The sequence below is a fragment of the Uloborus diversus genome, chromosome 7 (genome assembly GCF_026930045.1).
Source record: "Uloborus diversus isolate 005 chromosome 7, Udiv.v.3.1, whole genome shotgun sequence".
Taxonomy (NCBI): Eukaryota; Metazoa; Arthropoda; class Arachnida; order Araneae; family Uloboridae; genus Uloborus; species Uloborus diversus.
The window spans coordinates 119,655,724-119,673,599 of record NC_072737.1 but is presented as its reverse complement, the minus strand read 5'-3'; the positions used below and the strand labels follow the sequence as shown (position 1 = coordinate 119,673,599).

Sequence of the window (17,876 nt, the reverse complement as noted above, 5' to 3'; positions counted from 1 at the left end):
TGCAATTAAGAAAAATTCAATAAAAAAGTCTCTATAGTGTCCTTAGAATTAGGTTTGAAACAAATTCATGATATTTGAAACAATTTTAAGATTCTGTTATTCAGTAAAAGTCAACATGATTTTTAGTTAATTACAAAGAATAGTCATGATAAAAAAACAACCTGATTATGGAGTAAGCATTGTTGAGAACTGAAACTGAAATGATAGTCAAAAAAAAAAAAAAAAAAAAAAAACGAATTCGTAAAAATAAACACTTGACTAAAGTTTACTTCTGAGAAAGTCCCTCTAGAAGTGTTTTTACTCCATAATCATCCAGTAATAAAACACATTATGTTTTAGTGAAATCCAATGAAATCTTTTTTGATATTAAAATCTTACACAAAGCTCTAAAACTCTCTCATGTAAAATTTGCATTGGATTTTAATTGGAAATTTGCCCAGCTAAACTCAGCGTCAATCACCCTTCCTTATTACCTTCAAAAGAAGCAAATATTGTAAAGGTAAGCCACACTATAGTGGTACTACTTAAAATCATAAATCTGTTCAGTAGAAATAATAATAAAATACGAAACTCACCATACTTCTGTACGTCAAAATGGACTGTGGCATTCTGCTGTTGCTAAAGTTAAAAAAAAAAAAAAAAAAAAAAAGAATTACAAGTTTAAAATTAATGAAAAAAGTAGTAGTGTTTATTTTTAAGAAAGAAACACAAAATTTTTATGTTTAAAAATGGATTTACAAAGGATCTAGGGGGGATCTTGAATGAACAATTGAAAACTTCGAAACAGTATCTAAACAAGAAATAAATTATAACTAAAGAGTTTTTCAGTTTTCTAAGCAGTTCTTAAAAGGTTTCCGATCATGAAAATAATTTTACTACTTAAAAATCTTAAAAATAAGAATATTTAGTAACTAAATCACTTAATATGTAAAGAATTTTTAATTTTTAACACTATAAATATACATTCTACTGCTTTTAAAAGAGATGCAAAAAAAAAAAAAAAAAAGCCTAGCACAAGTACTGGCACCAAAAAATTAACGACAAGAAATGAAGATCAATTTCTCAAACATAGAAATCTTTCCTCTTTTGCGAATAGCGGAATTGTAGTGTACCGACTGCATGAGCAGTTATACGTTAGCTCCATCAGTGGTGTTCCCATAGGCTAAGGGTATTCTCCATATGTGCCGTATACTCTCAAACATTTTTTAGAAATAAAGCGTATATACCCTTAAGCTTCATAAATTTTCTTATTATGACATACTATGTATATGATCACATACATAAATTGTGCGTAATGGATTACTGGGAGTATACCCTCAGAAAAATTGATGGGAATATCAGTGGTTAGATCCAAGAAATCATGATATAGATATAGGGAAAGTTTCAGAATGGCTACAAGTACAAGTTTTTATTCGGCGTAAATAGCCATAGCGTTCTTGGTTTTCTACCGAAAATTTTACAGTAAAATAGTATTTTACGGTAAAAAATTACAGGCAACTGGGAAACTAGCACTTTTTACCAAACATTCCAGGATTTTTTTTTTTTTTTTTTTTTGCAGTTTTCTTCTACATTCACTAGTCAATGAATTAGAAACCCAAGATCAATATTTTATTTTACTACTCTTTGCACAGATGACTGCTCTGATTCGTTTGGGCAGTCGATAATCTTCTGGAGGGCATTTACATCCAGAGAATACCATGCAGTGACTGCATGGTATTCTCTGATCTACCATGCAGTGACTGCATGGTATTCTCTGGATGCTGGAATCTGCAGCTTTTTAGACCTTGCGAATTAGATGGAAGAGGAGAGAGCTGTCGGATGCGTCTTTCCTCCATATCTTACGCGTTTTCTATGGGGTTAAGATCTGGGCTATGCGGTGGCCTGGGAAAGTGTTGGAAGCCAGACTGATGCTCAGCGAACCGATTTTCAACACTTCTGGCACGATGTATAGTTGCATTATCGTCCATGGAGTATCCGGCGCCATCAGGATAAAAATTCAACATTGCAGGGAGCACTTTATCTGCCATTATATCTAGGTATGGCATGGCTTTTTGTTTACTCTCGAGGAATAACAAGACACCACTTCTATGCCAGCAGAACATGCTCCGCATCATGATGCTCCCTCCAGACCCAAGCACTGTGCAAGTAAGGCAAGAAATTTCTCTCAAAGATTTCTAATTCATTGGTCAGTGAGTGTATCTCTTTCTTATATATTGCTTGTATATATATATATATAGTGCAATTAAAGCCATCTTAAAGACTAACTAAAATACAAGTCATTCTTATGCGGTGATGTTTCAGAGGAGATAAATACATCAGGTAGAATGCGTCTCACCAAGGAAAAAAAAATACAATCCGTTATATGTTGCATTCAAAGTAAGCAACAACTAAAAGTCAAACTATTACCTGATGACCATAACGAACAGTTGCAGACCACTCGCCAAGAGCTGGATAATTAGGAAATTTGTAGATATGGGTCAAGAAAGCACGAGTTTTTCGAGTTAGATTCACTTCCTCAACAATCAGATTCTGCGGGTTCTGGAAAAGAAAGGAGATTGGTTGAGAGGGGATGCGATAGGGCTCAAAGTAAATTGCAGCAAACAAATTCAATAGCTAATTAGCTAAGATAAACAAAATTTTTAAAAAAAATGAATTTTTCCAAATTCATCCTTATCCAAATTACTTCAACTGTATGTTTTTTGCCAGCAGTATTTAGTGTAATATTAAAACTGTTTGAATTTATTATATTTGCAGCAAAAAAATTCTTTATTTTTTTTTTTTTGTAACGGAGTTCTAATTTCTCCTATAAATGGTTTTAAAGGCTATTTTCCAAAACACAGTTGTGAAGTGAAATATTACCTGCAAAAATACAACATGAATTGGACTGTAGTATTACGTCTACCATTATACTAAAACGTTAAGGGAGATTGAATAAAGTTCGAATTCTGTTCCTTAAAAGTTTAACATCGTTCCATAAGTAAATAGCTTATTTAAATAAAAAATAAATAAAAATCAACGGTCTAAAAGGCACTGCAGTTAAATATTTGATGATCGATCAGCTAGTTTAAAAAATTAAAATTGGTTACTAACCAAAAGCTATCATTAGGAGGCTTTAAAGTGCTTTTAGATGTAAGTCAAATGAAAAAACCCTTCAGCAACCAATTTCTTTATTTGTGTTATTCTTGAATGTGTTTTTTTTTTTCTTTTGTCTGTTTAAGCTTTTGTGATTTTTACTTACTTTTGTAAGCCTCATGTTATACTTTGTGGTGCATGAAGAATTCTGAATAGATCTTTAAAAAAAAAAAAATATTTTTGTTTTGTATTTTACAGGAATGTAAGTATGCAGTGAACTGATTACACTGTTGAAAATTCAGGAAACTTTTATGGTAAATACCACTGTAAAATGGAATGTTTACAGTACAGGAAAAAATTACAGTAAATTCTACCGAAAAACAAAGGATTGCAGAGCCAATTGATACACCACGTGACTTGAAGTGTGAAGCAAATAACACTGTATTTCCCCTCACTTAATGTGTCCCAACTCATGTGGTGGGCAGCAAAGCCGCCTGCCAATCCGAAAGATTCGAGATCGAACCTGCTGCTCACATTTTACGTTTTTAAACTCTCGTTTATTCTACTGTAAAATTTTATAGTAAAATAGGATTTTAAGGTAAAAGTTTCTGGCAATATGGATGCCAGTAAATTTTACGGTAAAATTTCAGGATTTTTTCAGAAAACAGTGTACAGAAAAAAAAAACATTATAAAAAATTCTTACCTTAATTTGCAAAGTGAATAGTTGATCTGACGGTAAACCATCTTCTCCTAGCGGAATAACACGTAACTGAACTGAAAAAGTAAAACTCATAAGCATACTTTATAAAGGCGTTGCACGGTCTAACTTGAAACTAAAAGTTGTGTCAACTGACACATGTTCAACATCCAGAGTTAAACAAAAAAGGAATTTAAAAAATCAGTAAAATTTAATGACACATTGCGGAAAAATAACCAGAAAGGAAGCAATTTATATCCCCCGATTACAGGAAAAGCCCCAAAACAAAAACCAGAATTTTATTTCTTCATATTCGAGAAAAAAATGGCAACAGATCTTTCTTCTCAATGATTTTCATCACGCTATACATTTTAATAAAAGCATTGTTACGGAAAGTTGAGTTGAAGTGCCGAATAATAATTTAAATAGAAGAAATCCTTCGAAAATTAGGGATTTTATGTCAAAATCCTTGTATCATAATTAATAGTTCTTAATTGATATCTCCTCTAATTATTAACGAAGAATTATGTTAAATAACAAAACATAAAACGGTAAAATTGTGAATCCATCGATACCTGGTTCAATGGTCAGTTCACTGGCGTTCGGAAGAAGAAACTCGGACATAGATACATGCATAGATACATGTAAAAAAAGAGCAATTTCATGACTAAAACTTTGAATTTAGACCTTACTAGCAAAATTACCCGGCGTTGCCTGGGTTAGCAATAATTATGAGAAACAATCGTTACTTGCATTTATTTTCTGTTGGCGTTGCCTGGGTTAGCAATAATTATGAGAAACAATCGTTACTTGCATTTATTTTCTCTTTTAAGTGAAAGAACTTAAAACACACCTTTTTGACGTGATTTGAAATCTAGCTTCTTCCTTACTCATAAAACTAAAGTAGCAGTAAGTAAAAAGAGCAAAATAGTATTCATTTAGAAACGAAATTTACGAAAGCTTATACAAATTTGAAGAATTTCCGAAATATGATATTAAACTTCACATGTTTAAAAAGATTTATCAGTTAATACTTATTTTTTTTTAACATGGAGTCTTACCTTCTCTGTATGTCTATTGAAGAACGAACTGTTTAAAAAAAATGTAGCCGCGCGTGCGTCATCCCCTTAAACTTGCTTTAGTTATTTTGGAAAATTTCAATTATTGTGGGTTCTTGGTGCGATTTAAAATGTTACCGAATTTGCGGGAATCGTTTTGGGATCCCTTGGATAATGCTCCCCCTCCTTACTTTGTAAAACGGTATGTTACTAATTTTTGTTAAAGAGATATTGTCGCCATATGCTAAAATACTTTTGGTCACCATAAAATGGCGCTAAACAATTTCATCCGAAATGTTTCTAAAATAAGTAGTAAAATTTGGCGATGGTTTGAATTTGTGCACAAAGTCACATTAATGGAAGTTTTTGGTGCTGTTTATGGATTTGCCTAATTTAGTTGCTGGATTATTTTACAGTAAAAAAAGTTTTTAAAGATTCTTTGATTGAGGATATTTTGTTTACATGGTGAAAGCTGACAAACATTATTACGTAGTCTTTGACTTCAAAAACCGCGACAGGTGAAAAAATTGCCAAATGCATCCGCTACTGAAATCTTTTTGCATAAATTTTGGCGAGGTTTCTGCTGTTAGATTGGATAATGATTAAAAAATCCAATCAGCACAAATAATTAAAAAAAGCCCCAATTACACTAAAGCTCCGTTTAAATGGAAAATAATCAACCAAATCTAGTTATTATAAGCCAATCTTGGGGAAAAAAACGTTACTTTAAGATTTGACTTGAGAAAAGCCTCAAACAGTCAGACGAAGCACAAAAACATTCAATAATTCTAACTATGAACTGGGAATTGAGATGATACACTAAATAATGAATTGGGTTGTGGAAAGCCTTCGAACATGGAAAAAAAAGCTCATAACTCGTTTTTCATACAACTTAGAACTTTCTAACAGATGCCATCTTCAGCAGAAAAATAAGCGCTTTCGATGGACACATAATTTTAAAATGTGCACGTATTTTTTCGCCGTCATATTGGGGCATTTATGCGAAAATTTGGACAAATTAGAATAAAAAAGGAACTATCAATCGGATTTTTTTCAAACTGGTCTACAAACCTCCCCAGTACCAAAAAGAACAAACGGTGAAAGTTTCAGCCAAATCTGCCGGATAGTTTCTGAGATCTTAGGGAACAAATTTACCAAACTCCATTTTTACTTTCTTCTATATCTAATACATAGAAGAAAGTATTGGATTCGTGCAAATTTTCGAATTTCGAATTTTGACGGATTCGAACGTTTTGAGGTGTGCTGAGTCCATTTCGACTATTTTTGGAAAATGTCTGTCTGTGTGTGTGTGTATGTATGTGTATGTGTATGTATGTGTGTGTGTATGTGTGTGTGTCACGTCTGTGTGTGACCAGTTTTTTGTGGCCGCTCTACAGCAAAAACTACCGCATGAAATCGAACGAAATTTGGTACACATATGTGCCCCTATGTGAACTTGTGCCCATTGGTTTTTGGCGCGAATTCCTCCAAGGGGGGTGGAGCAATGGGACGTTTTTTGAGTTACGCGTGCTTGCTATTCCTCAGGAAGTAACTGGAGGAATCAGACAAAATTTGGTCCATATGTTGACATTAACAGGAACAGGTGCTGATTCAATTTTGGTGTCAATAACTCAAACGGGGGTTGAGCTATAGAACGTTTTTTGTCGTCAATTGTGACTGCTGTATCTCAAGAAATAATGAACGGAATGAAAGAAAAATTTATCGGCAAGTAGCCTTTAGTGGGTATAAGAGCTGATTTTATTTTGGTGTCAACAGCTAAAAAGGGGGTAGCGCAATCGCCCGTTCTTTTTTTCCATTGTGAGTGCCCTATCTCAAGAAGTAATGCTACGTTCTGGTTGAAATTTGGAATATATGTGAATCCATATGTAAACAGGCTTTGGTTCAATTTTGACGCCAATCGCTCCAAGAGGTGTTGATTTTTTTTTTTTGAATAAAAATAGCTTTATTAATGCAACAATAAGAAAGATAAATCGTAATAGATTGTCGTCTGCGTATTTCTCGTGATTTTAATTGAATGAAATGATCGGAAATATTATCTCAATGATTTAAAATTTTTAACTGTTGCCATCTTATGTTTGTTAACAAATAAAATATTTGTAATTAATTCAAGCAAGGCTTTTAAAATAACTTTCAATTTTCGCTCTTTGCTTTGCTTTTGCAATAATTCAGACATTGGGATGGTAGTCAAGTTTTTGCATGTGTAATTTTGTTTTTGTTGGGAATATTGCATATTGTCAAGCATGGAGAGGGATCAGAAAAAAAAAAGAAAAATATAGAAGAAAGTTTCGTGATGGCCACAACATACTAGTTATATATATAGATAAGCCAATCTTGGGGAAAAAAACGTTACTTTAAGATTTGACTTGAGAAAAGCCTCAAACAGTCAGACGAAACACAAAAACATTCAATAATTCTAACTATGAACTGGGAGTTGAGATGATACACTAAATAATGAATTGGGTTGTGGAAAGCCTTCGAACATGGAACAAAAAAAGCTCATAACTCGTTTTTCATACAACTTAGAACTTTCTAACAGATGCCATCTTCAGCAGAAAAATAAGCGCTTTCGATGGACACATAATTTTAAAATGTGCACGTATTTTTTCGCCGTCATATTGGGGCATTTATGCGAAAATTTGGACAAATTAGAATAAAAAAGGAACTATCAATCGGATTTTTTTCGAACTGGTCTACAAACCTCCCCAGTACCAAAAAGAACAAACGGTGAAAGTTTCAGCCAAATCTGCCGGATAGTTTCTGAGATCTTAGGAAACAAATTTACTAAACTCCATTTTTATATATATAGATTAGATTTCTTTAGAATTCGAAACATTCAGTCATTGTTACTAATAGCCGTAAACAGTCCGTTTCACGGATTTTCTGGCGAAAATTTCCTGGAGGGCTGGTTCTCTCTCTCCCTCTCCCCCTCATTTGGAGACGAAAACTACCCTATGTGAATTTCTGAGCATAAAGGACCTCTGTGCCAAATTTGGCAAAAATCCGACGTAAACTGTAAATTTACGTCGTCTTGTAAAGAACCCGCACTACACACACACACACACACACACACACACACATATTTTTAGCCTTTTTTTCTTTGCAAATAATTTTCTTGTAAAATACATAATATTTTTGTTTTTTGGATGTTTCTGGCCTATGTTTTTCCTGAAAAGTCTTAAGCTTCTTCAGAACGCAAAGGCAATTTTGCACTACGGACGTTAGGCGTTACAAATGAAGTCTCTACAGCAGTGCTTCTCAACCTTTTTTTTACTTTACGGCACACTTGATAGTTTGCTCGATCCTCGCGCCCAATTGGATCAAATTTCATTTCTCAGTGTGGACAGTGTTTTCATCACTCACATATTTATGATGTAATTATTTTCATAGTAAATCTTTATCCTGTGAGCAAGGCTCAGTTTGAAATAGAGCCCATGGGAGCTGAGTTCCTTTACTTGTTTCCTTTTTTCTGGGAGTTTTCACACTTAATATATGAAATTCAGTTTGTAAACATAAAAAAGCCGATTCTGAAGTCTATATGGCACTTCATTTGTTAGAATTTAAGTTCTGCAATTAATGGACATAATATTAATTTGCGTATAAATTTCAACCTAGAATAGTACTACAAAATTCATTTTTATTAAAAGAAAAAAGATTAAAAAAAGTCTTACCTCTTTGCTTTGGAGTGTAGATAGGCTTATCAGTCTGTATGAAAATATATCCAGATTGCCTGTTTAAAGGAACAATTAGTTCTTTTATGAAGCTTCCCGAATGCACATTCAAACTGACGTATTTAGTCTCTGGTCCTTTTAGAAAATCGCTTGGTAAATCAACAGAATATATTGGAATCTTTACAACTTCTGGGTTACCTTGAAAAAGAAAAAAAGAAATTGATCTCCATGATAGCTGAATTGCATCCACTCAGAAAGTTTCGTTTTCAAAACAATATAAAATTATAAAACAGTGATCTTCAAATATTTTCATTTTATCGCCATAAAATGACAAAATGAATTTTCTTTAAAAACTTTAATAATTCATTCATTCATTCAGTCATTCACTTGTTTTCTTATTCGTTCACTATTTTATTCACTAATTTATTACTTTCTCACGCATTAATTAATTAATTTATTCAATAATTTATTGTTTCAATGTCTATTCATTCATTCTTTCTTTTTGTTATTTGCTTACTCATTTGACCAAAAATATTTTTAGTAATGTAATACAAAGTATTTCATTTTAAAAACATTTTATTTTCCACTTTGCGCCATAAAAAAGTAAAGATTTTAAACTTCTTTTGAAGGTACAAATTTACTGTCAAACATAGAAAATAACGTTTCAATGCAAGTTCTATTATAAAATACAGTATTTTTCCTCATATACTGTAATTTTAAAAACAAATTTCCAATTTGTTCATTAAAAAAAAAGTAAGTTATCTTAACTGTTTCCCTTTGCCCTATATTTACCTATGATAATTAAAAATTTGTTTTACAATGGGTGTTACTTTGCGTACTAATATCATACAATAAAAACTCATGCTTATTAGTTATCGGGAAGTGATCTTCCGCTGATCCTGATGTGTCGACAGATGTTGGTTCTAAATACTCCATGCGGAATTTAAAAATGTTGCTAATGAAATATGCAGAAAATGTGTGACCATTATCTCTTTAATTTCGGTTAAATTGTTTCAATAACCCGTGCAAAATGATATGTACTATGCCACTAACTCCTTACCTGCAGTTATCTGAAATTCTGTCTCAGATATATTTTTTCTTTTCCCGGGATGATCTTGAACAAAGATTTTGACCATCGAACTGGGGCCATCTTCCAAAGCAACTGCAATGGTTTCGCTGGAGTCAACTCGCAAGGCATTTGGAGCACAAACATAATATACTCTGAAGAGAGAATTAAAATTAATTCAATGCATAGAATGGGATGGTTTCCTTCAGTCAAAAGTACTACTTTTAGTCATTCAAATGGATAGAATGAGCAAAAAAAAAAAAAAAAAAAACACATGGACCCAGAAAATACTTTCATTTTCCCAACAGTGTGTTTTTTTAGTTTATTAAGTTTAGTTAAATGTCCGATTTTTTAAACAAGGCGTGGTCTTGATGACGTCACAAATGATGCACTTTGCCGCATCTTTCTACTACGTTTCCACGTTATGATAATCAAGCAGAGAATTAAATATTGCACTCTACGCTTGCTATCAACCATATCGTTGCCAATACACGTGAGTAAAGATGCAAATTAAATATTTTGACCTGTGAATGGCAACACTGAATGGCGTTTCATCATTTGTGATGTCATCAGCAGAAGCCGTAAACAATGAAAGCGCTCCGATTTAAGTAATTTTTTTAAAGTATTAAACGTAAACAACTTTATCAAACTAGTATGTTGTGGCTATCACGAAACTTTCTTCTATATTTTTCTTTTTTTTGTCTGATCCCTCCCCATGCTTGACGAGGAAGCAATATTTCTAACAAAAACAAAATTACACATGCAAAAACTTGACGACCATCCCAATGTCTGAATTATTGCAAAAGCAAAGCCAAGAGCGAAAATTGAAAGTTATTTTAAAAGCCTTGCTTGAATTAATTACAAATATTTTATTTGTTAACATACATAAGATGGCAACAGTTAAAAATTTTAAATCATTGAGATAATATTTCCGATCATTTCATTCAATTAAAATCACGAGAAATACGCAGACGACAATCTATTACGATTTATCTTTCTTATTGTTGCATTAATAAAGCTATTTTTATTAAAAAAAAAAAAAAATCAACACCTCTTGGAGCGATTGGCGTCAAAATTGAACCAAAGCCTGTTTACATATGGATTCACATATATTCCAAATTTCAACTAGAACGTAGCATTACTTCTTGAGATAGGGCACTCACAATGGAAAAAAAGAACGGGCGATTGCGCTACCCCCTTTTTAGCTGTTGACACCAAAATAAAATCAGCTCTTATACCCACTAAGGGCTACTTGCCGATAAATTTTTCTTTCATTCCGTTCATTATTTCTTGAGATACAGCAGTCACAATTGACGACGAAAAACGTTCTATAGTTCAACCCCCGTTTGAGTTATTGACACCAAAATTGAATCAGCACCTGTTCCTGTTACTGGCAACATTTGGACCAAATTTTGTTTGATTCCGCCAGTTACTTCCTGAGGAATAGCAATCACGCGTAACTTAAAAAACGTCCTATTGCTCCACCCCCCTTGGATGAATTCGCGCCAAAAACCAATGGGCACAAGTTCACAGAGGGCACATATGTGTACCAAATTTCGTTCGATTTCATGCGGTAGTTTTTGCTGTAGAGCGGCCACAAAAAACTGGTCACACACCGACGTGACACACACACAGACAGACATACATTTTCCAAAAATAGTCGAAATGGACTCAGCACACCTCAAAACGTTCGAATCCGTCAAAATTCGAAATTCGAAAATTTGCACGAATCCAATATTTTCTTCTATATATTAGATATAGAAGAAAGTAAAAATGGTCAGATCCAATGTTTTATGCATGCTCTTTCAGAAAAAATACTTTTAAAATTTTGGAAACGACCCCATTTAACACCAGTACTGTCTGACCACGGATTGTATGGGAAGTCAAACATCCGTTTTACAGTCGGAAATGGACACATCCAATAGTTTTTATGGATGTCAGCGTTTGCAAATATACGTTAACCTCTTAAATAAGTCGAGTGTCATTCAAATTAGTGGAAATTAGTGGAATTTTTACTTTTCCCCTCATTCAAATAGATTCGTCTTAACTGAACGTTTGCCAATTCCATTCAATCCGTGGTTATAGCTTCACGAATTCATTTCACAGAATAAAATTTATTACCAAAATGCAGTTGAAACTTATGTGAACACATAGCGTGAAAACCATTGAGAAGGAATAAAATGTGGGAAGAGTGAAGCCTTCTATTCTTGAAGCAAGAATACCATGTTGCGTGACACATTTAAAAATAAAGTATTGGAAAAAATCAGATTTCTCCCATTTGTTTCACCTAAAACGTGCCTCCCATTCGTCGAAGTTGAGCCATGTGATTTGAGATCTTTGCTACAGCATTTCATAAGCACCAAAGCCAATTATTGGACTTGCCCGCTCCCCCCCCCCCCCGCCCCGCTACTAATTCCTGTTCTGAGATAAAAATATCCAGCAACATTTGTCATTCTGTTTAAAACTCCTAGTACCGTCCATGTTAATAATACCGGTTAAACCTAAAACATAAATAAAAATTGCGTTGTACAGTAAAACCTGTAAAGTTGACCACTTTTGTAAGTTGACCACCTGTCTAAGTTGACCGCTTTTGTCAGGAACGGAATTAGTACTATCTTGTATAATGAAGGAAAACCTCTGTAACTTGACCACCTTTCTATTTTGACCACCTGTCTATCTTGATCACTAATGTTCACCAAATTTGGTTTGGAGTATTGTAAAAAACCCTTTGAAAGTTGACCACCTGGTTTATTTTTTAAAAATTAATTCAGCAAATTATTTTATTTTATTATTATTTTATTTAATAGCTTTCCAAGAATATTTTTGATGCCAGACCAGCATTTTACCAACTAAATAAAACAGCAGCATAACTAAACCTCCTTGTAAGTTTAACCACATTGGAAAACTACTATGAACCCTTTTATTCTCCAAACTTGTTTTTCTTATGTTGTTCTGTTTGAGATTACCTTTTGTACTCTCTGTTCAATGAAGACATGTGTCAACAGAAAAGTACAAAGTATTTTTTTCCAGTTGCAATATTTTGTGGCAACACTGGAATTGTGCTAGAGTAAAAGTTACTTTCATTGCAGTATTTCTGGTGCAAGGGATTAAGAAATAGGACATTTTCATTTTCAACTGCCTTTTAGAACTATGAGAGTCTAGCTTGTTGCTCTTTGTGTTATAGTTTTACATAAAATGGCTTCAAAAAGAAAGTTAGTTGAACTTGAGATTGACAAAAAGTATGAAATATTAAAATTAATTGAAAAGTGAAGAATCCAGAGAAAATTAGCTGACACATATGGGGTTTCCAAAACTAGTGTCTAATAAGTGCGCCAAACTTCAATAAGGATTTATTTTGTTGAAAAGTAGATCATCATGGTTATAAATGTATTAAATGTATATGAAAAAAAAGAAGCGAAAAATTTGTTATTTTTGATTAACTATGAATTTTTAGGAACTATTAATATCAAATTACTTTTTATAAACAATGATTTTTGTTTTTTTGATCAATTTACTGAAATTTTAAATTTACATGACACATTATACGTCATTCTAAGAAAATAACCCTAAAAATATTTGAATAACATTTTAAATTATTGTTTCAAAGTAATATTAAACAATGAAAGTAACTTGAAAGGAAAGAGTAAGTGTCAATTAGTCAAAAAATTAACACATGGGGCAAGAAATGACCAAAAAAAAAAAAAAAAAATCATTAGCCTTTTATTAGTTGACCACCTGTCAGAGTTGACCACCAAAGTACTGCACCGCAAGTGGTCAACTTACACAGGTTTCACTGTATTCCCGTTATGGTTTAAATATCAAACTGCTATTTTTAAAAACATTCAATGATAAATTGTTATGAATTATACATTTTTTTTAAAAACTTTTACATTGTTGAATGCTAGATAAATAATATTGTTTAGTACATGTCACGCTTCACCAAGTTGGACGAAAAAGAACCTCGTACAAGATGAGCTGCAAAACCATCTTAGAGTTTAGTCACGCAAACTAATATAGCTTTTGTTTGTTGACACAAGAAGCCAACTCTTCAAATTCCTCTATCAGAAATTCAAGTATAATATCTTGATTCCAAAAATTACCTCCCCGGTGATGATATCCGTGTTGTTAGGAACGAAATTATGTATTATTAAGCTTAACTGACACGTACGGAACCTTTCTGCGCTCGATTGCTGGAATTCAAAGATCCGAATCAAAGAATAACTTTTAAAGGGTCTCCATTACAGCATAATATACAATTATGAGGCAATGCGAAATAAAGTAACAAAAGAAATAGGTGCATGTAAATAGTTAAAAATATTTTTAAAAACTTATGCTGACTTATTTTCCATGTTAAAGTTAATGTTTTATTACCTAATTTTGACGACAATGCAATTGTAGTTCAGATCCTGTAATGAATTTAGACTATATATTGATGGAAATTCGGATCAGAACTTTGCAGAAGAAAATAAGTCATTGAAGCTACAATTTTTTTTTTTTTTTTTGTCTTTGGAGATTCAAGCTCATGCCCTTTGCATTATTAGCTTCGCATTTATTCACTATAACAAACTGAACCAGTGGGCTTCCATTTCCTGACGCTATACATTAAATAAATTCACGGTAAAATAAATAAAAATCTTTCTTTTATCCTACAAAACAGCTAAAATTTGAGCTGTCTGTTTAAATTTCGCCAAAAGCAATAAAAAAAAATCTTTGAAATGAAGTTTTTTTTAAGAAGTTTGCAAAGTACTGAAGAAGTTACGGCGTTCTCTCAAAAAACCACTTTTGATAATACATATGATTGTATTTCATTTTTTAGTCCAACATATTTGTTCTGTAATTCCGGGATGCGTTTGCTCATCAGTTGATCTTCTTGCACAGTTCTGTGTCATCATCTTGATTGGAGCTGTGTTACAGTTTTCCACTGTAAAGTTTCATTCCGTTAAATTTCGAATTGCTGTTTACGTTTTTCCATGTCGTAGATTGAGGGGAAAAAAATCGATGAAGTTCTTCTGTTAGATACAATATTTATTTTAACCGATGGAATCAAATATTTATTACTTCTAATAACGAGGATATATATGAGAATTTGGGTATCAAAGTAATGTACACGTAGTTTAAAATTTGGTTTTATGAGGAAGTGGTGGCTGATTTCAGAGCAAATAAAACCGAGTTGAAAATAAAAAGCTTTGAGGGGTTTATTTCGGGGGTCAAATTAACCCATTCAGCGAAATGAGTGAAATTAAATTTTTTGTGTCATTTTTCGATTATCTGATGCACTGCAATGTATCAAAGTGTTCACTGTACACAGAGGCGCCCCGAACTTAAACTTTGGGGGCAGGCGGGGTGAAAATCTGAGTCGGAAAAACCGACTGGAACTCTATAATTTGCCAAATTATGAATAATTTTGACGAATCAACTCCAAATTACGTCGAATGATGATAAGTTTGTCGAACAAATTTTTTTTTAGAAGATCACAGTGACCTCCCACCGGAGCAGCCCTGAAGGCATGACCGCGTAATGTGGCCTTTTTTAAATCACGAAAATTTCAATAGCGATTCATCTCAGTCAATAGACTTATGTCAGTAGACAATACATATTTTAAGATTTGATAGCGATTTCTCAGTAGCTAAAATTATCGATGCAGACGACACCCAATTTCCCGGATATCCGCAAGAGATGGTTTCAGTGTCAAATGACTTTTTATGTGATTAGTAGGAAGCAAGATGAAGCAATTAAACGTTTACTTTCAAACCAGTTTATGAAATTCTAATAGCTAGTTTATAAAAATACGTACAGTGCAATCCGTTTAATTGGGAAATTTTCAGTTTATTCAGACTAAATCGTAAAGAACCAAAACAAATCCCATGACACAAGCTTAATATTATTCGCTTATAGGAACCGAAAATTCGCTTAATCGGACCAAGGAACATGAAAACAAATTGGAAAAAATCTAGAAATCACCCGTTTGAAGCGAGTTTCAACTGGGTCAAGGAATTTAATACTGCAATAAAAATTAATATTGGTTCCAAGTAACTTTCAATTAAACCCAGCAATATCGACAGGAAAAAAATGGTTAACGAAACTTCCATTGCATTGTGGCACTATTCCAGTAGAGACTTTAAAAAAATCTGAAATTTAAAATTTCTTCAGTTCAGTTAGCACATGCAATAATATGTAAATTTGTTTTTTAAAAAAATGTTGTAAAATACGAAATTTTTATTTTATTGGAGTTTTCGATGGCTAATAAGTATTTTCGGCACTTTTTTTTTTTTTACTTTTACCTTTTTAATTATTTCTGATTGTTGAATTGAATCGTGCTGAACTAAAACCCTATCGGTTTAAACACGTTGTTGCATGAGTGTAAAATGATTCTTCGTTTTAATTTAATTTATTTTTAACTGAAAAAAATTTGTAAACAGCAATTTTTCTTCTTTGCATGCTCACCATACATATAGGGTTCACAATAGGGAATTTAAATGTTTTGTGTATATCATGTTTGGTCAAGCTACACAAGTCCTGTTCGCTTTATCGGACCGACCAAATTGGTCCCGTCCCAAAGTTGCCCTATTAACCGGAATCAACTGTACTTACAGGTGAAATACAAGAGAGCGATTTTTAAAATCCTCGTTTTTTTTTTCTCACAATAATCAAATACCTTCAACTCGTGATTTTTTGCAATGGTTGCTTAATTTCTAGACTTTCTTAGTTATTTCGATGACATACTTTTAGAAGAAAATGACTTTTTAATGTCTTTAAAAACTAAGGACTATATGGACAGCAACAAACTTTAGTTTCAAGTCACTGCTGCTTCTGCTCTTATGTATTTTAAAAGCATCCCTGTTGTCCAGAACACATTTACAAATGCCAAACATTAAGATTCACCTATTTTATGGTAACCAATCATTAAAAAAATGTTTAGGCTGCCGAAAATAAGAAAAAAACTTACTGGAACTAAAGTAGTGACTTAGCGTAGTTACACATGTTTTTTTTTTTAATTTTATTTTTATTTATTTATTCTTTTTTTTACACGAAGATATATCTAACAACTCAGACTGTCAAAGGTCATCTTTGCTTTATAGTACTGAACTCAGGTAAACTGAACAAATATACGTTCATATTTTCGGAATTCAGTTATTGAGTGCAGTCTCAGTATGAAGTCATAGTGCTAGATTCTTTTTATTTATTTTTATTTATTATTACGGTCTGTGAGTACGCAGATCCGGGCCTTGCTTTTCAAACGCGTTTCAGTCTTAGAATGTCCAAATTCTATAGGATTAAGATTTGGTGAGCTGGCGGAGGGATATTTGTAAAAATATTTGAAAAATATTTGAAACTCGAATGAAATTGATTGAAATCTATATCTAGTTCACCAATAAAAACATTCAAGCATGATAACCTATAGTAAAGAATAATATCGCTGCTAGAAAATTAAAAACATTGATCTTCAAAATGTCTTACTAACCCCATTTTTGTGTATAAGTGTTAGCGATTTCAAAAAAAAAAAAAAAAAAAAAAAATAATAATAATAATAATAATAATAAATAAAATAAAAAAATCGATTAATTAATGAGATCATAAGAAATAGTGGCAATAAATTTACAGTTGCAACATTAAAATAATTATTTGCTAGAAGAAGGTTAATTAGATTTTTTTAAAAACTAGCAGAAATGAAGTCACAATTTAAATCGCTGATAATGTAAAATTAATTAAAAGTTCATTCATTTTCCCATTTAAAAAGTTTGTTCACTTTTATTGACAGCAAAGCATTTCTGGCTTGATGCTTACAAATTCAAGAGCAAATGCTTGACAGGTCCTGATGCAAATACTATTTTGCATTGATGTTTTCATTTATTTTAATGATAAACAATATATATATCAGCTAACAATAAATAGTAAATTAATAAATATCTTACTGTGCTTGGCTGCATAAGGTACAAAAAACAAGCAAGATGGATCGTATGACGATCCACCGGACATCCATTACTTTGTTTTCCAACATCCAAAATCCTTTTAACATTTAGATTTGATTTTGCGTAACTACGCCGGACGAGGAAGTAAGAGTAAATATTTCTGTGCATCTTTGGTTCTGATTGGTTGATTGATCAGTGATATAGAGTGACTTACGAACTGTTGACCTTCCGATAATAACAACAAACCTAAGAAGTTTTCATGGAATTAGATGATTTTTCGATCCAAGAAGTCGCAAGCGGGTTTTCCAGCATTGCGCACATTTTGTCCGTCAAGTCAAGTGGCTCATCATTGGCGGGAATGAAGCTTTTTTAAAAGGGTTGTC

General features: G+C 32.6%; 1 protein-coding gene across 1 annotated transcript in view; it reads right to left on the bottom strand.

Moving 5' to 3' along the window:
• Positions 1 to 17,571, bottom strand: part of LOC129225559 (ophiophagus venom factor-like) — a 99,567-nt gene extending 81,996 nt beyond the window's left edge. The window contains exons 1-6 of the mRNA XM_054860004.1: positions 17,497 to 17,571; positions 9,578 to 9,738; positions 8,518 to 8,715; positions 3,777 to 3,847; positions 2,407 to 2,538; positions 576 to 618 (exon numbers count right to left, since the gene is read on the bottom strand). Of these exons, the coding sequence (XP_054715979.1) occupies positions 576 to 618; positions 2,407 to 2,538; positions 3,777 to 3,847; positions 8,518 to 8,715; positions 9,578 to 9,738; positions 17,497 to 17,564 (673 nt within the window). The 5' untranslated portion in view covers positions 17,565 to 17,571. The remainder of the gene's footprint in view (positions 1 to 575; positions 619 to 2,406; positions 2,539 to 3,776; positions 3,848 to 8,517; positions 8,716 to 9,577; positions 9,739 to 17,496) is intronic.
• Positions 17,572 to 17,876: the final 305 nt, after the last annotated feature.